Genomic DNA, 23,685 nt, shown 5'->3' on the forward strand with positions numbered 1-23,685 from the left:
AAAAGAGGGTCTGCAGCAAGTTAACCGTTCTCCTCGAGGTCGGTTTTGTTTGGCAACCACTTTCCACGGAGAATGTCATTTATGTTAACACCGGTTTATCATTACTGGCTTTCAGTGCTAACGGAAGCTCTTCCCCAGTCAGTAGGACCTGCAGTGACAAGCCCTGGGGGTCCTCACGGGGGGGGGGGGGGGGGGGGGGGCGGGGGGGCACATCCCGCTGAAGGCGGAGGAAGCGAGGCTGCCACGCGCCTAGCCCCGCCCACCTGGATCCCTCCTGGGTTCCGCGGTCCGTGGAGGTGGGCTTGCTTCGAGGTGGAACCCCGTTCCCTCCCTCCAGGTGCGGCCTCGTGCTCTCCGCCCCTCCTCTCTCACAGGAAGGGGATTCCAGACGAACTTGGATGCCCTTTTATCCAGGTCCTTTTCCTGAGTTTTTAGGACATCGCCCTGCAACCTCACTCTTCTGTGTCTGCGTTTTCTCAACTCTACACACACCCTCAGCTGCATCTATGTACGAACCCAGGCCACCAGCTTCGTTGCCATCTTGAACACGGAGAAACCGAAGTAACCTTCATCACTTAGCATTTCCTACAGGAACCAACTCAGTACTGGTTGCGTGCAGCCCAAATGCTGTCACAGACAGCTCGATAAATTCCTACCGATGGATGGATGCCGGGAAAATTTCGAATGCAGAATGAAACTATGGACATCTGCATAATTCCCGGGAAATCTCTCAGCGAGGTTGAGAAGCAATGTACTTTAGAGATCAGGAATTTCAATCAGCGATCACTCAATTATCTGCTTCCAGTTAGATCAAACTGCTGTCTGCCCCCATCTGTCCTCTGGGACAATCTACTAGGGGTGCGCAACATACACGTGGCAGCTGAGCAGGGGGAAGGGCGTGTGCCAAACAGACACGGGCTCGCTCAGCCCGGGATGCGCATGTCTTCCCAGGTAATATAATGGCCCCTTTTCTTTAAATTCAAAGCGCTTAATGAACTGGATTTTATAAGCTCTTTACATTAATGGAACTTTCAAGGATCAAATGATCAGTAATCATGAGTCGGAAGTAGGTGGCTTGGGGGAAAGACCTTAATGCACGAGAACAAAGATGAGAGACAAATCTGCCCTACAGACGGGGGAAACAGTCCCCCCAGAAGGGAACCTGAGTTCAGGGGATTCGGCCACGTGAAAACACGGGTAAGAAACACGGAGTTCACCTCGCTGTCAAAGGTAACAGCCCCCAGCACTCAGGGAAGCATGAGGGAGGCAGCTGGGGGCCTGCGGGGAAGGTGACCGAGTAGCCCCCCAGGGTTCCCTCAAGTCTGCAGGTGCGGGCAGGCCACGGAAAACAGGAGTTGAGGCGACGTCAAAGAAAGGGTGAAAGAAAGGCCTGGCAAAAGGCTGGGTGGAAATGGACAAGCAGAGGCTGTACTTCAGCCTGGCCTGCAAACGCCTGATGTGGGCAGTGCTCCCCTGGCTTCTGGGCTGAATACCAGGTGGGCCCCGGAGGGTTCCCTGGCTCTTAGGGGCAAAGGTGGCGCTACACGGCTTTGCACGCGAGCGAGTCCAGCAGCAGACAGACTTCTGTCTCCGCTCGGCCACCTTCAGCGCCGAGGGACCTCAGACGAGGCTTGCCCTTCCCTGGCCTCACCGCTGCCCCGAAATGAGCAGGCTGAAGCAGGTTCTAGCACTCCTCTGCACCCCCTTGATCTAGAACAGCCCAAACACTCCCCAAAATGCTCTAATGCGCGATCAGTCGCGCACGCTAGAAGAAACCCCGCTTACTCATCATGCACGACCACCTCGACAGCACTGCTCACCCCCCCATGCAACGTCAGGTAACCCCGGGCTGTTCTGACAGAAAGCGTCTTGGGTTTCCCGTGCAGTGAAAATTCATTTGGGATTTTGCCAATTTGGAAATAAAAACAAAGACGACTCCTCTATTCTTTGAATGATGAGTGTGTCACTACTAGCAAAATCACGGCTCACCCGTTTGTGTGCCGACTTCTATAGCGCCAGCTTCAGAAACTGCAGGAAGGTTCTCTAATGGAGCTTCCTCTCAGAAACGGCTCAAACTCCAAATGGGACAGCTGTGCAGGGGGTCCGTGCACATCCGGCCCGGACACAACTTGTCAGAGCTCTGCAGTTCTAGAACACAGGCCTCACCCGTCTCTGTCCCCACCCCCCGCCCCCATCGCCCAGCGCCACGGCTTCAGCGCCCACAGACGACCAGAGCTGGCCAAGCTGCGCCGCCCTCTCTGGCACCGGCCTCTGCCCGCCGGCCCTCCCCACACCCGCCTCGGGCAGGGGTGCTGCGGCGGCTACGCCGGGTGTCTGCAGACCCGAGGAGAATCCTCCAGGCCCGACCCTGCGCTCATTTTCACCCTTACCACTTCCTAGCGATCCATCCTCCGAATGACACTCATGTGTTTATATATTATCATCTCATCCCGTAACGCTGTTAAGTACACGTCATCGTGTACTCCTAGCTTATGTAACTTCATCACATATGGCTTAATTATGTAAGTGTACACATATTCGTTAAGAAGCTTCTCAGGGAATCTGGACGACCGGCCAAAGGTGGAAGGCACGGACTCCGGAGAGCCAGCTCCAGGGGCGAAGCACGTGTGGGGCCGACCCTCCACCACAGGTGCACGGGGACCGCACGGAAGCCACCAGAAGCGCAGCCCTCTGCTCTCCCACGCCCGCTTCCTCTCCCGTCACGACCAACAAGCGTGTAAGTGGACAACCTCCTGCAACAACAGCGGCAAAAATCACACAGTATTTTGTAAGCGTGACTTCAAAAAGTTTCGTGTTCGTTTCAAAATCCAAAGATACTTTATGGAGGTTGATATATGTATTTATAGACTTAACATCTTTTCCTAATTTTTTCTTCAAGAAGGTTTCTCGGTTTAAAATAAATCAGTTCAAACTATGAACATCTGTAAGAGAAGATGCTACCGAAAGGAGAATGTGCAGACACACACACGGCCCGTCTGCCGCCCCTTGGCCCTCGTGTCCTTCCTGCTTCCTGCTGTCGCGGACTGTCCCGGGGGCCTGCAGGGAGGGGCTCTGCAGGGCCCGTGTGGCGGCAGTGCCCACGGAGCCGCTCGCCCCCTCCACCACCCACGCCTTATTCATCTCTGCAGGTGGCTCTCTTCCTCCACGGTCGCGGGCAATCACTCCGGGCTCGCACACTTCACTCCAAGTGTATTTTCTGTCCTTTCCAGTGAAATTAGAGTCTTCCTTGAAAGCAGGTTGCCGTCTTGAGCCATTTTACACATTTACTTAGCGCAAGGTTCTTAGGTTTGCATGTGAAGCAGATACAGAGCAGGAATACCTTCTTGCTGAGACAGTAACAAACGCAGCCACAGACAGCTCTAAGTAGAAGACTTACTTAGACAACGTAAATATTACTCTCAAACCTTCTTTTGAGCGGTACTGTCTTGAAGTTCTAAATAATTCAACTCTAGAGATACTTGAAAGTCACAGGAAGTACTTTCAAGGATCTGAGGGGCTACAATGCAGGTTATCAGACGAACCCTGTTTGTTCTGTGTCGGGGGGGGGCAATGCTACATGCTGCAGACAGAGAAGTCAGTTCCGAGTAAGGAGAGCCTTCTGAAAGGTAACAGATGTCATCACGTAAATCCCACAGGGCTTAGAGAGCACCTCATCAGAGATGAGGCAAAGAGGAAACAATGAGTAACAACTAAGAAATAAAAATCTGTGGCAGACAGGGAGGAGCAGAACCAAAAAGCCACTGAGGTCCTCCTTATCTGAGATGCCTCATTTAAAATATGTTTACACAACGATTTTCATTCCTACATATCAGCTTGGAGGAAAACAAAGTTGGTTCCCAGTCACGGCACCACAGGACGTGACCCTGCCTAGGCAAACAGGAAAGAACCCGGGTGCCTGGCGGGGAGGCAGCCGACTTTCAGGAACCAAATGAGACCAGAGTGTCCTTTAGAGCAACTCTGTGCCCCGGCTGGCGTATGGCAGTGTGTGCCTGTGCGGCTACGAACAGTACGAACTGAGAAGCACACGTTCAATCATACACAAAATATACTGGCACGAAAACTTCATCTCTGGCAGAGTGGGAAAAAACAAGAATTTGTAAGAGTAGGAGTAAGGAGAGTAAGCGAGAAAATATCTACTGTGATGGTGATAAAGTCACTCGTTATGGTCAAGGTTCCCCCAACGTGTATTATTACACCTTTATTCCCCTACCAAGATACGATCAATAACAAGAAAAGGCTTAATAAAACAGACAACTCACCAATCAGCCTCAGAATTGATGCTATAATAATGTCGGGAGTATATGCAATGTTTGCATGTCCTTTTCGGTATTTTATCCACTTATCCATGACGGGCCACAGCTCTTTACTACAAAACAGTAACAGCACGCATGCGTGTTCATGTGCATGTGCAGGAAAAGAACATATGTGTGTCACCGCTCAGATATCAACAACTTGAAACTGGCCCATAAAAGACAGACAATTAGTCAAGAAAAGGGACTTCTTAAAAAAAACATTTCATTTGTTTATTTACAAAAACAGGCTCCATGCCCAACGTGGGGCTCGAACTGACAACCCTGAGATCATGAGGCACACACTCTACCAAGTGAGCCAGCCAGGCGCCCGAGAAGAGGGACTTCTGAAGATGTAACTTTTTAGGTTAAAATGAGGACAGTCACGGGAGGCTCACACACTCTCCAACTATTCGGGGCGTCTCTGCCCACACTGGCTTCAAAGAGGCTACAAATAGCTATGTTTGCATCTTGATTCTGTTTCCGCCCTTTTCACAAGGCTTTGAGTGGAGAAGCTGAACAAGGTCTCCAGGTCCCAGAACTGGCGGCGGTGGGGGTCTGGATTTTCACTGGGACCCTCCAGACGTGCACGTGGCCTCTGTTTCCCAGAAGCCTAGCGTGTCCTCGGAGGAGCACGGAGCTCAAGAAAACCACACTTTCGAAACTTTCTACTGACTGAAACACTGCCAATTCCTCTTTGCCTTCTCTCCTTCCAAAACCCGATTTCCTTCTTACATAGCATTTGTAGTATTCGAAAAGCTGAGTGACAACACACAGGAGAATAATGTAACTTAAAAGTGCCCCAAATAGCACATTTGCAGAGAATGTTACTCCACTAACTCCGGATTTTTCTTTCCACATGCTTCTCCATGTGCATGTACGTAAAAACCTGGGGAGGGTGACCACAGCGCTTAGGGCTCCAGGACTGGAGTTGCTCAGGCAGAGATCCCGGCCTTCCACACCCTGTCCTCATGCCCAGCGGGGGGCACTGGCCAAAGGACCTCTGGTGAGAACCACTTCCAGTGGTCTCATCGGTCACCCTGCCCACTGCGCTCCCACCAAGAGCCAGGGGATGAGGCCCACAGGAGGCCCGCGTGCCTTTCCTGACAGCACTGGGCAGACGGCTGTCACTTCCTTACTTGTCAGCAGAGGACTGTGAGATGCCATCATGTCACTACCTGAGCATCCGTTTGTAGCTGTGTATTTTAACACAGCCGTACCTCGTTATACCGAAGTACCATCGTTCAATTCCCTACTGTTTCACATTTAGGAGTATAATCTTTCCCTAGTGTTAAGGAGAAAAAAGGAGAGTACACTTTCCCACAGAATACATTCAAGTATCTCCAGGATACGGACTATCAATCCTTTGTGAATCCTTTTTCGGGTCATAAACTCCTTTAAACCAGCCTTTCTGGGGCGCCTGGGTGGCTCAGTTGGTAGAAGTGTCCAATTCTTGATTTTGGCTCGGGTCATGATCTCATGGTTCGTGGGAACAAGCCCTGCATTGGGCTCTGCGCTGACAGGGCAGAGTCTGCTTGGGGTTCTCCCTCTCCCTCGGGCCCTCCCTGCCCCCACACAACCCCCCTATGCACGCACACGCACACACGCACACACACACACTCACTCTCTCTCTCAAAAATAAATCACCTCAAATAGATAAATTGATTGATTAAATAAAATCAAAAGACCCCCCAAACCCTTAGCCTTTCTAAGTCAGGTCCCCAGACAATTAAGATCTAATATAAGAACAACTGTTTGAGCAGCTATTTTCTCCTTCCCCCCACCTCCCGGTCTCCCAAAGATGGCACGCTGCCGGTGCCAGAATTCTCCAAGCCCAGAGAAAGGCAGATTCGCTACATAAAACAGATGCCTGGGACTCCGTTCTCTCCTGAAAGGCCAGGTGAGGAGAGCCGCTAATCTGGACTCTCACTCTGTCTGTTCGCGTGGGTTTCCCCAAGTATTTGAAGGTCAAGATGCGATCGTCACACTTCATCCTACGCTACTGGCTGAGCACTTCCCTCGGTGGACACTGCTCCGCATGCCGGCTTATGCCAGGGGCCCACACCCCTCCTCCAGGAGATTCCTTTCCCCTTGGGACAGAGGTGGTGATAAAACAATCTAGGGGAAGACGTCACAGGCACCACAAAAAAACAACGCAAGGACATGTGACGATAACACGAGTCCTTCAAGGGTAGTTTCACCAACTCTGACCCAAATCCAAATGTCATTTGTACATGTTTCCGCTGCCTTCAACAGCAAAATCTGCTCCAACCAAATTCAGCAACCATTCAACAGACTACCTTCCCATCCAACAGCCCAGCTCTGAGTCAGTGAAACGGCCGCACCTTATAATGTTGTCGTGTGTCCAAATCCACTTCTGGTGACAGCACAGCAGGTCGATGGCAAATATGTACTCCCAAGTGTTATCACTCAAATCCTCACCAAATTTTTCACTGGACTGGAATTCTGTTTTTGGACACAGCTGTATGGTCAAAAGCAGCTTAGAAACCATGAAACCCACATCCACAGGAGCATTCTAGCAAACGAAAAAGGAAAAAACCAAAATACAATTTAGACTTTCAAATACAGCACCTTTCATTTGTAATCTCGAGTGTAACAAGCATCCCATGAATAATCATTTAATTTTAAGACACCTTTTGAAAGCTGTATTGGAATAAGGAACTACGTTTATCTTAGTCATAATACTTGTCCTAAGCGGATTATAAACCGGTGGTGGGTAGGCCACAAAAAAAGCTCCGGGCAGGATGCAGAATCCAGTCAGGTAGAAAACAGAGCAGCTGCAATCCAGATAGAAATGCAAATTGTCATTACCTCAAAGCAAAGAATTAAAAAGTTATAATAAAAAAAAGTTTTTAACTTCAAAAAAGTCCTTTAAATTCTAACATCTTCCTGACCCTAGATATCAGTCTTGTTACAGAAATTGATACAATTTAGTCAGCCAGTGCTGGACTCCTTGGCCTGGCTTCATTCACACCTGTGCACATTTGTTGGTATTTACCCACGTCCTTGTACCTATTGGCGGTCTGAACGCTCCTTGCTGCTGAATAGTTCTCCATTACATGACGGACCAGTGTGCTTATCCACTCACCTACTGACAGGCTTCTGGGCTATTCCGGCCTCAGGTGATGCGCGAGAATGCTGCTGTGAACACACATATACCAGTCTTCGTGTGGACGTTCATTCGACTTCTTGGATAGATACCTAACAGTGGACTTACAACTTTTTCTTTCCCGTCCTATTTTCCATTGGGTTTTGTTATCAACAGTAAAGAGGAAGCTTTCAATCTTTTCTTATACTTGCAAAAGACTAGAATAACTTGGTTCTTTATAAGGTGAAGCAAAATTCAGGTGGAGCCTATGCATGCTTTTTATGTTTTACATCAACTTTTCCACCTATTCTATAAATGTTAGCTGAAAACAGCTGTTTCTTCAAGTGTTCTGCCCCAAAACCAAATCTGATACTATTTATTTTGTTAGAAACCGTCCTTGGCTTCCAAATCTGCCGCCATGGTTGTGGCTAGCGGTCTTCTCGCACTCTTTATCCTACGACCGCAGATCTATTTTCTTTCTCATTTTGAAATCTTCAATATTTTCCCTTTTCTCCTTTTTCATTAGTCTGACCTGAGAGCTATCTGTTTCGTTACTATTTTTTAAAGGCAATGTGTTTTTCTTCTATGTGTTTTCTTTTTGTTCACTGCTTCATACCTTTCAAGCTATATTCTTTTTTTTTTTCAGATTGCTTCTCAGATTTTTAATTTTTAAAATAATTATCAGCCACTTTATCGGTTTAATAATGAAAGCACTTAAACTATGTTAGTGAGTCTAAGTTTTCCCAAAACTAGAGACCCTTGGTATGAAGGGTTTTCCTTTTCAATGACTTGCGAAACACTGATCTTACTTTTGAGTTCCCTATTCCCCACTTGTCCAGGATCATATATGCCAACTTTCGAGATGAGCGGGGGAGGGCACAGAGAAGGAGACACAGAATCGGAAGCAGGCTCCAGGCTCCGAGCTGTCAGCACACAGCCCGACGTGAGGCTGGAACTCACAGACCGCGAGATCATGACCTGAGCCGAAGTCAGATGCTTAACCTACTGAACCACCCAGGTGCCCCGGGAATCTTCACTTTTTAAGAATTAAGGTTTTCACGTAACCAAATTCATGATGGGTTTGTACATGTGCTATAGGCAAACAGAAAAATAATATTCTTCACTCAAGTTTACTTTACATATTAATGAATTCCAGTGCGTCTACTCTTTTTTGTCTCTCTGAGAGAGAAAATCTGCAAGTCTTGTACTATAACGGCATTCTTCCCCCAAGTATTACTCGTTTTTGTGTACCTTGGACTTGATATTTTTATTTGATATATGGCAAACACATTTCTTAAAATTCTGCTTTTTTCATAAAGAATGTCTTTTATCATCAAATCACCCGTATCTGGTTTCATCCTGAACAGGCCAGAGGAGCAGGCTCCAGGGCACAAGCAGGGGGACCAGGCAGAGGCACGTGGCCCCGCAGGGGACCTGGGGGTGGGGGTGTGATGGTGGCCATCGCGGTCAATGGCAGGAGACGGAAGGGCCCTTCTGACTCAGTGACTGATGGGAATCTGATGATGCCTCCCAGGACTACACTCTGCTTTGTCTAGACTAAGTTGCTAAACAGATGATAACAGACTTGCTTTTAAATATTTCCTTAACTTGTATCCACCAGTAGCCCTTTCCTGTACTTTTCATAAGAAACTAGAAGTCTAACGAATATTAATATCAAAAAGTACCAAAAAGGAAAGCAAAACGGCATATAAAATTCCACTACGTGCATGAGCCAGGATAATATTAAGAGGATGTTAATACACAGTCATTTAAAAACAAACCAAAGTCAACCCGTCACTGAATTCGACATCTCTTCGAGTTTCCCGCTGGCAATTCAACATCCAGAGATTCTCATTCGATAAAAGCTATACATAAAGGAATACCAATCTAGATGCCGGATTAGCACTCAGTTACCAAATAAACACATAGGAACAAAGTACTTAAATAAATAAAAATCCCATCAACCAAAAAGAAAAAGAGAGTACAGACTGAAAAAAATCAAAACGTGGAGTTGGAAAGTTTTCACCTCACCATTTTTTTTTGCCTCTCCAAGTGCCTACTGCAGACAGCCCCTCTGGGCCCTGCACACATACACGTGGACTTCATCAGCGGTAAACCAGTGGACAGAAGAAACTTTCGTTAAATCCACACAACACGTAAGTCTACACTTCTTCCCTAGCTGGCCCGTGCACATTTCCCGAACTAAACGCATAAGCTTGGGCTAAAATGGTATTTTAAAGGATCTCACACAAAGAGGAATGTCTCTGAAATGCTGATGAACGAGTACGACCCGAGTGAGTACATTCACGTAAGATCTACGAGCACAGTTATGACAATAAGTAAAAGCCAGCCTCACCTTTTCCCAGTTGAGGAACGCTCTCAGACAGTTCCGAACCTCTCCTTTCGCACGCTGCCTGGCAACCAGCTGCATTGCTTTATTAATCACCGACTGGGAAATAAATATATCATGCCACATGTTTGCAATGAACAAAGTCAATTTTTCTGATTCCGGAAAATCTATGAGAAAGACAGACAGACAATAAACCTTTACGTCTGATCAAATGAATAAATTACAAGCTAAGAACAAATTTTAATAACTGTGCTTGTGCCTCGCAAGGCCTCCGAACAGTGAAGGGAGGGAGCCCGAAGAGGCCCCGGCCGCAGTTATTTCAAAATCTGCTTCCTTCTCCCGCAAACCCTTTGCTCTGGCAAACCTTCCTTAATTACATCTGAACCATGACAGCTCAGAAACACCACTGAATTATGAAAAGAGCCATGGAATCCAAAACACGAAGCCAAGGCAAACCGCTCTCTCCAGATTCTCCAACCCTAGAACCTTCCCGTTTGTTAAGTGTCATTTCAGGCCAGTTTTTATGCATCTGTAAGAAAGAACTCACCGGTACAACACTTTTATAAAAGGCTTTTGACTTGGAGAGATGTTGTGATACACTGCGGAGGATGATCTTCTATCGTGAATGCTCTTGCCCACGTCTGGCTTTGTTTAATCAACCTAAGCCACGTACAGCTCACACACAACAAAATGCACCCTTTTCAAGCAGACGGTTTGGTGAATGAATGGATCTGCGTGGCCCCCAGTGCAATCAATTTAAGAACATTTCCGTCACCCCAAATTCCCATGGTCTGACCCTTTCCAGGGCGTCACTTAGTCCCAGATACAGACAACTCTGATCCGCTTACTGTCACTTTCAATGAGTTGCTTTTTCTCAAATATGTACGAACGGGTTCGGACAGCACGCACCCCTTTCCGTCCGGCTCCCTGACTCCACAGAATGCTTCTGCGGTTCACCCGTGTTGCCACGCACATCAGTGGTCCCTCGCTTTGCGTGGCCAAACAGTGGTCAGCTGCTTGATGTAGCACACTCGTTCCTTCACCTGCTGAGGGATGTGGGCTTCCAGCCACGGGCCACTGCAGATGGAGATGCTACGAACAACCGCGAGCCAGTCCAGTGAGCGCATGTCTCTACTTCTGTTAGGTAAGGACCTACGAGTGGGATTCCTGGGTCATTGGGTAAGCGAGTATTTGAATTTTATAAGAAACTGCCAGTGTTTTGCAACGTGGCTGAGCCAGCCAACACGGACTTTTACCCTGTTTGGCAGGAAGCGCATCTCTTCCGTTTCCTGTTCTATCTCATCTGACGCCGCAACGTGCTGAAAGAGCAGACGACCAAAGCATAAACTCACTGCACTCTCTTGATCTGTTCTCTCTGAAATCTTGGGTCCTGCCCCAGGACCTCTGCACATGCCGCTTCCTCTGCCTGGCGTTCTCTCCCTCGCTTTTCTTGGATACACTGCCTGGCATCTTGCCACCTCAGGCTCAAAGGTCACTCTGACAAGAAGAGCTTCTCTGACCCCACAGACACTCACAAATCCTCCCTCCACAGCACTATTCGTTCACTCATTGAACAGATACTCCGTGACTGTGGACAGCGCCTTGTTCTGGGGTTGGAATGAGTGGGGACAAGACGAAGTTCCTCCTTTACAGAGCATGCAATCTAGTGGAGGAGAAAGACAAACAGATTCAGACACAATGGAAGCGGGGTGAGGGCCATGAAGAAAATGCCAGAAGACCGCAGGAGTCCATGTGGGAGGTACCACGTGAGCCCCAAGAAAGCTAAAGGGAAAGCTTCCCAGGGGAGAAAACTGTGCCCACGAGCCTGAGGGGCACGGGATGAACCCCGGGGGGGGGGGCTCAGCAGAGCACACGCAGCTCGCCTCTCTCCTGCCCAGCACTGACGACGCCCTACGCGAGCCGGGATCACGTTGGCTTGTGCGCATCTGGGTCGGGCTGTGGCCACCACCCAAGCCCGAGGCCTGGCACGCACCCCGTTACCACTGCTGAGGAAAGCAGGGCCTGAGAGAGTAAACAAGGCGAGGGAGAGGGCGACACACAGCAGCCTCACTCGCAGCCCCCCGGGCAGCGGACATGCCCCGTCACCCGATGCACACGCCCCCCCCCCGTAAGATTAAAACATTAAAGGTTAAAAGTCTTCATGATCCAGGTCAGACTTTCTGGGCTGCAGTCAAATCGCATTTATGCGCCGTGTCACCGTTCACAAACATTGCCACCGATGATGTGTGATCAGGAAGGAGGCTTCTGTGCTGACCCGTCTGTGGGGACGGAGGGAGCGGAGGGGCAAGGGGGGCCCAGGGGAGCCCTCCTAGGATTCCACATCTCTGGTCCTCGTCTTGTGGGCTTTACGGCTCCATTTCAGACGCTGCCTCTTCCAGCCAGCAACACAGCAGCACGCTTTGACTCCGACCTTATAAAACCATCCTCCCGTCTCGTGTGGCCTACACCTGACTCTTGAGTGGCTACACTAAGAACAGACGGGCACATGTCATGACGACACTCTATGCACAAGCGGGAACGCGCGTGCTGCTACCAGCAGGTAAGCCACGGAAACTGCCCCCCGGGCAAGGAGGCACGGCTTCACCCGGCCAAGGTTCTTCACGGCCTCGGGGAAACGCACCAACGTCTTGCGTATTTGCAGAGATACAAGCGATCCCTCGGCTGCCAGGACAGACCAAGTGTCACGGGGTAAGTACACAGATGTCAACACAAAACGACCACCGTGTGAACGCACCTTCCTTCAGTAGGCTGTAGCAAAACAGGCGGGCTCGCTCCAAGTCTCCCAGTTGCCGGCATATGCCCACGTACACCCTGCAGAGGGCGTGAATGTAATTGCGCTCCAGGGAGATCTTCTGAATCTTCAGTTCTGAGAGGATGGAGTGAAGCAAGCACTCTGCTAGATGCTGGGTCGAAACACAAAGAGAAAACACAACGTATAGCGACATTTCTTCTGCTTACTAAACAACGGCTACAACTTACAAATGAAGTCTGTCGGGACCACACGACGTGCCCCGGAGCAGCAAGCAGAGGAGAGCGGTGCCTGCAGAAGACAACCCGCCTCGCTCGGCCCAGTGAGCCACGCGGCGTGGCTGCCTGCAGGTGCCACAGGCCGCGCCCGAGCACGCCTGGGCCCCTGAAGCCGCCACCTCCCCACCCAAGTACACGTCCTTGCTTTTCGCTAAAGTAACTCTCTGATCTACTCCAGTTCCTGTTTTCTGAACTCCTTTAGATCTTAAAAACACCGGGCAACGTTTGTCTCACTTTGGAAGAAGGCCGTTAAATGATTTGGTCCATTTGTTCGTTTCAAACGAACCTTCCAAAGTCACTCGTACTGCTCTTGCGCTTTCTGAAAGTACGCGGCCCGGGAAACCCACGTGCACGTTTCCACCACTCCACTGCGAGGAGGTGCGGGTAAGCAACACAGCAGGGGCACCGGAAGTAATCCGCACAAGGTGTCGACACGGGCACTCAGAAGACACAGCCCTGTGCAGGCCCCCATAAACCACCTGTTGGTCTACACGATGCTCCCATTTCTGTTCTCCCCACCTGGAAGCCAGCACGTGGTCCTGCTTCGTGCGTGACGTACATCAAGGGAGGGACGGGAAACCCCGCGCTATCTTTGCGAAAGACGCTCACTCTCGGGTGTGTATATGGTGCAATTCATGGAAAAGAAAGGCTCCGCCACAGGAGACAAATCTGCTGCTTTGACAGAAATCATTTTGAGCCTTTCAACAGGCCAGAATCGATGGAAAATGTGCAGCTGTGGTCCTGACAGACACTTTTTTCCTTCCAAATTATCAGGTATTTAATAAATACAAGTGATCAAATCTCCACTGCCTTACCACATCCCGCGTGTGTAAAATGCTGACTAGAAACCAAGTATGGGTCACAATGTGGACACGGGCAACTGTCCACCTCTGGAATAAAAGTGCTGTTCAGGGCCATCTACCACTGGGCTGCGAGCAGACAGCGTCTCCGAGCGCATGCAGTTCCTAACGCTCAGACAGAAAAGTTCCACGTACCTTTTTGGTTGTGCTGAATTCGTGAACAACTTCCTTCTCCTGATCTCTCATTACGGGCTTTTTGGAGATATTTCCCACATACACGTGACTCCGAATGACAGGCAGGAGATCGAAAGATGACTCTGCAATCTTCTTCAGCGCGTCGGCTATGGCTTTGTCGTGGGACTCTACGGTTTCTTTCGGGTTTGGAGGCAACTGTGAGGCTGTACTGACGGTCGGAAGAGCACTCCTCTCCTCCTCTGTCGCCACGCCTTCAGCCTGAGGGAGGCTCCTCCGGAGGGTCTTGTGGACGCCTTCTGCGCCAGTGCTCCCGGGTTCTGGTTCTGGGGACCCGCTGTCCAGACGCAGTCTCTTAGCGCTCCTCAGCGTAGATGCAGACAACGTCCTTTTCCCACCTGAGTCCTGGTGAGTCCCCGTATCTTTGGACTTATCCTGACTGCAGTCACTCGCAGAGCTGCCCCCCGTTTTCACAAAGGCGGTTGACGCTGACGTGATTGCTTTGAACCCTGTAATGGCGCCGACGGGCCCTGCTAAGTTCTTACAGTCAGCAGGTGGGCCCCGGGCGAGCTGAATGTTCCCTTTGAGGATGTTGAGGGTGCGGGCCCTGGCAGACAACTCCGGGTACATGCTGTCAAGGATTTTGACGGAATTCTCCTGGGGTCCGGCCACAGCCGCGTGGGCGGAAGCAAAGGGGGGGAGGCGGCCCGGCACAGGGAGGGCATGCTTTGGCGTCGCAGCACAGAACTGCAGGGGAGACGACAGGATCCTCTCGCCAGCTGCTGCGGTGGATGGGGACGGGGACGTGTGCGGGGGCGAGGGGCATCCGGGCTCTTCCGGCAAAGGAGACATCGCAGGAGGCACCGGGATTTCACACAAGGGAGAAATGGGGCCGATGGGAGAGGCGGGGGAGGAGGGAGTGGAAGCAGCTATCAGAGGAGACACCGGCCGGGAAGTCCGTGGGGGGGTGGCAACCAAAGGAGCAAGCAAGGGTGGCAGAGGGGGCCCCACCTCCTGCCGTATTTTACTCAGGGTGTCAGAACAGTCCGTGGGGGTCGACGTGTCTGCATTGGCTAGGATGGTCTGAGTTTGATTTCTCTGGGTTTTTGTGCTCTCTCTTTCCCCTAAAAGTGACTGGGAGCCTTCACTCTGATTAGCTTCAACTCTGCTTGACGCTGAGGTCTTTGCTGGCTTGTTTGACTGATCTTTGTTGGTCACCTTGGATCGGTTCTTATTCTTGCCAAACGGCTCCAGTTTTGAGTTAAAATACGTGTGATCGGACGCAACTACCTGAGACTCGAAGTTCTGGTCGTAGATTTCGGAGCTAAGCCTCACACTAGGTTTGACCGGCCTGTTGCGCAAGCGACTTTTATCGAAGTTGGTGTTCTGACTACTGCTGGAGATTTCTTCCTGGGCACCCGGGAGGCTGCCGCCCTGGGGCTCCGGGAACGCAAGGCCAGGGTGACCGGTCTCTGGAGACTTGTCCACAGCAGTGACGGCGATGAAACCGGCTCCCGGGCCTCCCGGCTCCGGGGAGACAGCGATGTCCTCGGGAGTGTCGCACAGTATAACCTGGTCCACGTGTGGCATGAGAGCCACCCCGTTGATGATGGTCCAGCGGTCCCCCTTTTCAATGACCAGATTCTGATCCTTGTTGATCAGCACGTTGATGACCTCGGAGGTCACTGTGGAGATCTGGCACTGGAATGCCGTTTCCGCGTCCCCTTCGGCACGGCGCTCCGCCGTCCGCCCCGCTCCCGAGTCGGCATCCAGGGCTGAGGGCTCCGCCACTCCTGACGGGCCCCCCTCCCCACCACGGTTCGGGCTGGCGACGTGGGAAACGGCCTCGGATCCGCTGGGGGCGCTCCCGTTCCCCGCGGGACCGCTGCCGGGAGAGCGGCCCTCGCCGGCCAGGCTGGCTGCTGGAGGGGGCGTACGCGTGGGCAGTGGCGAGGGGCCCCCCGCTTCCCGAGGTGGGCGGAGCTCTCGGACGGGCCCGGCGGCCACGGCGTCGTGCACGTCGAAGAGCACGCAATCGGCAGCGTCCTCCCCGGCGCGGCCCTCGCAGCTGGCCTGAAGCTCCCGTCCGATCTTGGTGAGGACCTCGGACAGCGCTTCCAAAGAGCGCCGCGAGAGCCGCCGTGGGCCCCGCGGGGGCCCGTCCTCCTCCTCGGACTCGAGCCACGCTTCCGGCGTCGCGGGCGCTGCTTCTTCACACAGCTGCTTCCTGCACTTTTCCGCTGATGGCTCACCTGGCTTTAACTCTTTGCTCATGTCCTTACTCAGGGTTCCTTTGCTAGAACATTCTGAAACAGAGTCCCCGGAGCTATAATCTCTTAACTGACAACTTTCCAGAAACATGACGACCTCGGACGTAGAAAGTCCGTCTATCTCCGAGAGAGTGCTGATGTTGAAGTCCTGCAGGGCCGAGGTCAGACGCCCCACCTCCACGGAGGGCCTGCTCTCCGCCGCGCCGGCCCCCAGGGCTCCGCCACCTTCCCCGGGGGCGCTGGCGGCCCCCGTCACGGCCTCGGGCTCGCTCTCGCCCTCGCTGCAGCTGGGCGCCTCGCTCTCTTCCACCTCCGTGTCGCCGCCTGCCGCCTCCCGGATGCCCATGTAACGACACGGGGCCGCGGCCAGGGCACCCGGGGGGATGCCGCGCGTCTCTTCATCCTTCCAGAGACCTGCCGACGGGAGCACCGTCCCGGAGGAGCCTGGGCCTCCGGGAGAAGCACCACCCGGGGTCGGCGACGGCAGCTCCAGACACCCCCTCAGGCTCTGCCGCCCGCCAGGAGGGTCCTCGGACGCGGCCAGGGCCCCCCCGCCAGATCTGCCCGAGCCCCCACACGGCGCTCCTGCACCAGGAGAGCTTCTCGGCACGGGTGCCGGCGCGGCCGGAAGGCGTCCGTCCACAGGCAGCCCGGACGAGTCCAGACTCGGGGCACGGAGGGGCAGACCTTGCTCCTGCCCTGCCTCCTGGGCCGGGGCTCCCGTCAGGACATCCTGGTTCGGGACTGGGATCTTCTCACAAGGGAAAGACAGTTTGCTACTTGTGGAACAGTGAGAATTTTCTACAGGTACAGAACCGCTTGGAAAACTGAAATCTAATTTTCTCCTTGAGGCAGAAACTTGTGGCGACGCCCCCCCCGTAGCAGCCGCCCCCGGCACATTCCAGGCCGGGTCCTCTCTCTCTCCACCACGTCCCGCTCCAGACGCCATCACGAAGGCAGGCTCAGTCCTCTGCGGCCCCCAGTGCTCTGACCTAGCCCCGTATGCCGTTTCGGGTCTGGCCTGCTTGGTGATCACCGAAACTTGGTTAGGCAACAGTGACGGAGCGGCCCTGAGCCCCGCGGGGTTATTTTCTCTGGCGAGTTCAGGCCTGGACGCGGGTCCCCTGTTTTCTAAGGCTGGCACTGCCTTTTGTAACTGATGGTCAGTCTTGTGTTCGTGTTCTGATTTAGCTCTCAGCCTTTCCTCGCTACCTCTCCTTAACAGGTCACTCTGGTGCCAGGAAGGGCTTTTCACGAAGCCAAACCCACTCTTGGCCAAGCCGCACTGAGACTCCACCAACGGCGTGGAATCCGCCCTGGTGAGGGTGGGCTCAGTTCTCGGACCCTGACTTCGACACTGAGCCTCTTTCGCAGCTTTTATGAACACCGACTGCGGAAGTGAACAGACTCTGGGCATGCCTTTCCCAACGTCTGTGCCCTCGACCTCACTGCTACTCAGGTTATTGAAATGTGATGTTCCCAACTCGGCGCTCAAAGCATACAAGCTGTTTTCCAGATGGTTCTCTCCGGCAGGACACTCTGGGGGCTCGGGCTGCAGGTCCAGCAAGGTGAAGGCCTCAGCTCGTAGCTTCTGCTCTGAGCAGCGCTGCAGCTCGGTGGGGGCGGAGTCAGGAGGAAGGTGTGCATCAGAGCAAGGCTGGGAGTCACTGCACACAGACGATGCCCCCGAGGTAGGAGAGGAAGAAAGCCTGGCGTCAACACCGAGCCCCGTGGTGCCCACTGTGTGACCTGCGTCGTCTGCTGGTTCAGGCGAGGCTCCTAAAATGAACCTCCGAACATCTCTGTCTTTTCCCAACACTCTACACATTCCCTGAAAGTGGTCAGAAATGGATACATGATCCGATTCAAAAGGGATTTCATTTGTCAGTGTCCACGTAGTAAACTGTGGTTTGGGCGATCCTATCATTTCAGACAGCAGGGTCTTTCCTTCAGATTCCATGAGGTCACTGAATGGTCTGCTGCCGAGGGGAGGGTGATGCACGTCAGCCCTCCAGAGGGCCGCCGCCCCGTCCTGGGCCTGGCGGCCAGACGTCCCCCCACACACGCTTCCTACGGTGTCATCGAGCGTGTTCTCTGTCTGCACCGACTTGTCCGCCTCGCGACCCTCTCTCAGTCTCTGTGCCTCATCTAAAATGCCTCTTTCCCTGTCACTCGTGGCTTCCGAGGACACTGCCCAGGGTTGCTCGCGAGCTAAAGCACGTGTGGCTGAAGGCTCTCTCAGGGCCGCTGTGACTGTCCCAAACCCAACCGCTGTCACTCCATTTACTTCCAGCGCAGTCAGAGTTCTGGAGGCTTCGTGCGATGTGGGCTTTTCCTCCCGCGTATCCCTCCTTCCATCACTTCTTCTGGATGGGCCAAAGTAATGTGATTCAGACGTCTCATCTTCTGAAACAGACGCGGCAGAATTTCTAGGTTGGGACGACTCATCGTCACTGGAATCCGTATACTCTCCAAAGTAGGTTTCCTGAAAAACGAAGGAGTTGTTCCCGTTAGTTAAGACTAACTGAACCGAGTGAACACAACTTACCAATTGCATGCATCACAGAACACACTCCTGCTTCCTGAAGAGCCCGTAACACCCGTCCGCAGAAGGAGCATCTCCTCGTGTGCAGCCCACAGGTGACGGGCGAGCGGCAGCGGCAGCACAGACAGCACCGCCTCGCTTCCACCCTGACCCTGTCCCAGAGCCCCACCCCCACCGCCGGCTCCTCCCACAACTCACAGCCCCACGTGGCCTGCGGTCTGTTCTCCTAAGGCCCAAACAGCCCCTCTCTCCAGCTCTTCCCCTCCGTTTCCCGGCACAGCGGTGTCCAACTCGGGACACACTGCCCTCTAGTCCCTGGCCTCCGGGTCACTCTGGCCCAGGCGCCCAGCTCCGGCCCAGCGCCACCCGTGTGGGCGGTGCACCTGGCCCCCGCTCTGGTGACGCCACGCAGACCTCTCGTGCCAACAGCCCCTCTCACCAGGCTGCACCCGGGCTGCCACCAACAAGCGGGCGGGCTCCACTCTTTCAACGGTGCACACACAACACTGCTCCTTCCCACACGACCCGCTCTCCGCCTCCGCTCCAGAAACCCCCCCCACCACCCCTGGGCAGCCCCATGGCCCAGGTGAACCGGCCCCCATCACACAGCACCTCCAGGAGAGCTACCTCCTCAACCGCGGGGCCTCATTCCACAAGGGAGACTACGGACCCGCGAAGAGCAGCACGGACATATGCTCGCCCCACTTTCCTCCCCCGAAACCTTAGGCACTTTTATCTGGTTCTCCTCCTGTCCTGCCACTCGTCCGCAACCTCCTCTCCTCTTCCACGTGGTCACCTACAGGTGGATGCGCTCCTGGGACCCCGGCCTCTGCTGCTACCCACCCACACCGAACAACCTCCCAGTCCCACGGCTTCTGTGACACCCCGAGGCTGGGGAGCCCCGACGTCTGGGCCCACTGCAGCCTCCTCCCGGGCCCCACGCCCATGGGCCTAACGTGGCAACGCATGTGTCCGCCTGGAAACCCACGCACACCTCTATCCGCACCTGACACCGCGCCTTCCCACCCACGCACAGTTTCTTCCTTCCTCTCCTTTCCAGCATCGCTGACTCCTGAGCCTCCCTTTCCACCACGGGGAAAACCTCGCCAGAGGCCGCTCGTTCGCCTCCTACCATTTCTCAAGCCACCCCACCTTGAACCCCAGTGCCGCTGCAGGGATATGACCTGTGGAGAAGGCCGGCAACGGCTGAGTCAGTCAGTGACGTCCCCGGCCCCGCTCCCACCTCCCTCCGGACTCTCCCCACCGCCTACACTCTGCCACACAGCGCCTAAGTGGAACCTTCCAACTGAAAACCTAGCAGCCGGTCCGCCTCCCGGGATCCACCGCTTCCCAATGCCCCCACGATCAACTGGAAAGTCCCGAGGCCTCAGACGGCCCTTGCACGCCTGGTCGACGTGAACATCCTCTGGCACGGGATCACCTTCAGTCCCACAGGTGTGTAAAGAGCTCCAGCACCGGACACACCCTGCCCTCTTGAACACTCAGCGGGCTCCTGTCCTCCCAGAGCTTCTCTGCCCGCCCTGGCCTCCCTGTGGGCCGAGCCTCCGGCCTGGGTCCACTCCAGCCCCACGGTGTCCATCACGGCCGCGCAATCGCCTGCGCCCTTCCCCACCCCACTGCCAGGAGCGACCCGCCGAGTGGTAACCACGTCACCTCGCGTTCCCAGTGCCGGGCACGGCCTCCGGAACAGAACGGACACGCACTACTTCCCAAATGAAGGGAGCGACTCAGAGGAGCAATGCTTTTATCTGCTCCTTAAGCCAAAAAGCATACAAGTCTGCTTTATCGAGGCTGGCTTCCTAAGAAATTACAACAAACCATCGTGCAAACACACGAAAAGATGACGAATTCATCAAGCGAAGGTGGGGAATTTGGCAAACGCGGGTTAACGGGCATGCGTGCTACAAACAGGGATGCCCCATCTCTGAAACCAACTCTGTGCCTACACACGTTGTTTGCAGGGACTCAGGATTTGGTTGTGAATGAAGACAAACAGAACACGACCCTGACACAAGCCACCAGTGTCACGGCAGCCACGTTGGTCCCAAGAACACGGGCACGCCTTATGCAGTTCTCACTTTGTCCCCAATAAAATCTGGCCCGAGTATCACCGAGCACCTCCCACCGAGCACGGCTAAGTGCCAGGATGGGCAACGTGCCCACTGGATAACTCAAATCCAAAGCGCAAACTCACAGGTGCGAGCGAAGAAGGTAACGTGCTCAGGTGTGGTAAGGACACCAGAGGCGGGGACGGCACCGGAGACAAAAGAGGAGGGGGAAGTCTGAAGAAGTCGACTGCAGCCTGGAGATCTTCATCAAAAAAGCGATCACGATCAGAGAAGTCAGCGCCGTCCTGCTCACTCCTGTGCAGCGAGACCTCAGGATTCCGGCCCTCGGGAGACACGCATTCGGGACGGTGAGCAGCGGCACCGGGCCCCTCTGTTCCCACACTCTTACAGGCAGAGAAGTCACCCTCTATCTCCATGGACAGTTCCGTCAGGCACGTCTGCACGGCTGCGGCTCTGAGGGGACCGCCTCCCGCCGGAGGGGGTGCGCCAGCGTCCCGGGACTCTCTGGGTGCGGGGGGGTTTTCTTTGGCGGGTTTTTCTGTGGGAGACAAAAGCTGATACTAAACATCTATAATATCAAGAAAACTTACAAAAAATACACTAAACGTTCAAAATGCTTGTATTATTGAGTAAATTCGAATCAACAGAAACATCCTTTAAAAGGCAACCTACCAATCCCTCCCCACAGATCACCCTAGAAGACCCGAGCACATTTCCCATAAGCACAGTTCCCTAGCAACAAGCAAGCCAAGAGGGCCGGCAGGCAGAGGGAGGGGATGCCCCCCGCCCACCAGCAGCACGGTGCCTGGGCGGAAGGGCACCACGACGGCGGGTAACGGGCCTGGACGGCACGTGCCTTCTCTCAGTAAAGCTTCCACACAGTGAGTAGTACTGGGGAGGAACGGCTCTGTGCATAGAGGCTGACAGGGAACATGATCTTCATGTCTGAAAAGCAATCAAAAATCAGCCAACATCAAGCCTATCCAGTGGTCATATTTATACAACGCTCTAATTAAGGGACTCGGCTAGGTCACATAAATGCTTTGTATCACAGCGCACCGGGAAAATCACAGAAAAGAGCCAATGGTTTGGGGGTCTTGATTTTGGTGAACTGTAGCGAACTGTCAAGGAAGATGTTTGTGTCCTGGGAAGTAACTGGAAACAACCATCTGTCATCTACGAAAGTTGTAAACATATGTTTTACACAAGGACTCAAGGCTGCCTAGAGAAGTGACTGGCTGACTGGAGGGCTGGGGGTCGGGCGGGGGGGGACCTGAACATCTCACAGAGCCAGAAAGAAATTCTCCAAAGAGGCTGGGGGTGCCTCAAGGGCCCCAGAGCCGACCTGAAGATGGACCCAATCACCAAGTGGGAAAAATCTGAACAATGAAACGATATGATGAGTTATGATGCAAATACAGAATCCCGATCAATGTGTGTGGAAGGGATGAGAGAAACGCAAGATCGCTAACACGCTAAGTAGTAGTTGCAGCACGGGGGCTTTGCCAGTGGGCTCGACTGGGAGAGAAACAGACTGTCTGCACAGCATCCCAGTGTCCCCCTCCAGGCGATTCACGGCGACTTGCGGTGGAGAACCCTGGTGGACGCCACCGTAAAGCAGCAGCCCTGCCCCACCCCCTCCCCGTACGCGCCCCCTCCCCTGCAACGGCCCGAGCACAGCGCCAGGCGCTACTGGGGACCTCTTGCCATAAACACAGTCTTCGCCTAGCACGACACGACGGTACGCAGACGAAACCGACGGGTTTTCTCCCTCCCTGAAGGCGTCGAAGACAAGAGACAAAGCGAGATGGACGGACCGCGGACTGGGGGCCGAGATGTGGGCTGGGGGCGCTGCGAGGGGCAACGAGGGCTCGGGGATGGAAACACCTGGAGCGGAACTGGAGGCGTCCGTGTGAGGCCCAGCTCGGCTCAGAGACCCGCGCTGAGGGTGACATTCAGCGGAATCTGGGTGAGGAGCCTGAGGGGATTCTCTGCCTTATTTTTATGAATTTTCTCATAGAAAAAAAACTCGAAAGAAAAAGAAGATGTTTTAGGATTTAAGATTCCAAAGATGCCACGTTTTCCTTTTTACTTGAAAAAGTTACCATTAAGCCATAGACTTACCCCTCAAAATAGTTTGCTTTTAAATAAAAACATCGGATTATTAAACGGAAAGCCCTTTCAATAACACCTTTAACGACAAGAAGTCGCGTGCTCCTAATGAAACACGACTACTGCCTGCCGAGGCAGGTGGAAGAGTCCCAGGCTGCTTCCGCCTGAAGGCACGGAGAGAGCGATTCGGGACCGCAGAAACGGACTCACGAGACGCAGGCCCCACCGGCCCGTTGGCGGTGCGTCTACCCAGAATGTGACAATCTGCTTAAAAGCACCCCATCACCGTGCCTCTCTTCGCCTCACACAACCTCACGGGTTCCGAATCGAGCACTGATGAGAACCAGGAACTTGTCTAGCAACCTTTTTCTGCAGGAACTTTGCCTTCAGAGCCGGAGAGTGAAAACTAGGTCCACGTTTCTACAGATTTAGATCCTCAATGATCTGGCAATTCACAGCAGCTAACCACAAGAAACTAGTTACACGAAAGAAAAACGGCCAAGAAACACTTTCCTCTAACGCGAGACCGCTAACTTCTCCCCATCCCCGCTGGTACGACCAACCCCGATTCCAACTCCTAAATCCTGGGTCGGGTGCACGTGGGCACGGGGGAGAACGCCTCCGCGGCTTTCCCCTGCAAATCGGGGTGTCCCGCAGATTAGGGGTGGCGCTGCGCGGTGACCACGTGACGTGACGGCATGGAAGGAAGCGGGCTCTCGTCTGACCACAGCGGTCCTCTAAAGGAGCCGACGCGAGCGCGGCAGGTGGAGGCAACAAGGTCAAGCAAAGGCACTGGGGAAGTCGCAGGAGCGCTACGCGCAGCTGGGCTGCCGCTGGATTCAGAAAGGGCCGTGCTCCC

General features: G+C 53.5%; 1 protein-coding gene across 3 annotated transcripts in view; it reads right to left on the reverse strand.

The window, feature by feature from the left end:
* ICE1 (interactor of little elongation complex ELL subunit 1) overlaps nucleotides 1–23,685 on the reverse strand; it is a 57,004-nt gene that overhangs the window by 3,596 nt on the left and 29,723 nt on the right. The window contains exons 12-18 of one of the 3 annotated variants that reach the window (XM_053202311.1): nucleotides 20,840–21,252; nucleotides 13,813–18,564; nucleotides 12,525–12,693; nucleotides 9,776–9,936; nucleotides 6,656–6,846; nucleotides 4,281–4,387; nucleotides 2,196–3,619 (exon numbers count right to left, since the gene is read on the reverse strand). In XM_053202311.1, the coding sequence (XP_053058286.1) occupies nucleotides 3,420–3,619; nucleotides 4,281–4,387; nucleotides 6,656–6,846; nucleotides 9,776–9,936; nucleotides 12,525–12,693; nucleotides 13,813–18,564; nucleotides 20,840–21,252 (5,993 nt within the window). In that variant the 3' untranslated portion in view covers nucleotides 2,196–3,419. Of the gene's footprint in view, nucleotides 1–2,195; nucleotides 3,620–4,280; nucleotides 4,388–6,655; nucleotides 6,847–9,775; nucleotides 9,937–12,524; nucleotides 12,694–13,812; nucleotides 18,565–20,839; nucleotides 21,253–23,685 lie in introns of those variants that run through there. The other 2 variants (XM_053202305.1, XM_053202304.1) reach the window with 2 other exon arrangements.

Source organism: Acinonyx jubatus, chromosome A1 (genome assembly GCF_027475565.1).
Source record: "Acinonyx jubatus isolate Ajub_Pintada_27869175 chromosome A1, VMU_Ajub_asm_v1.0, whole genome shotgun sequence".
NCBI lineage: Eukaryota > Metazoa > Chordata > Mammalia > Carnivora > Felidae > Acinonyx > Acinonyx jubatus.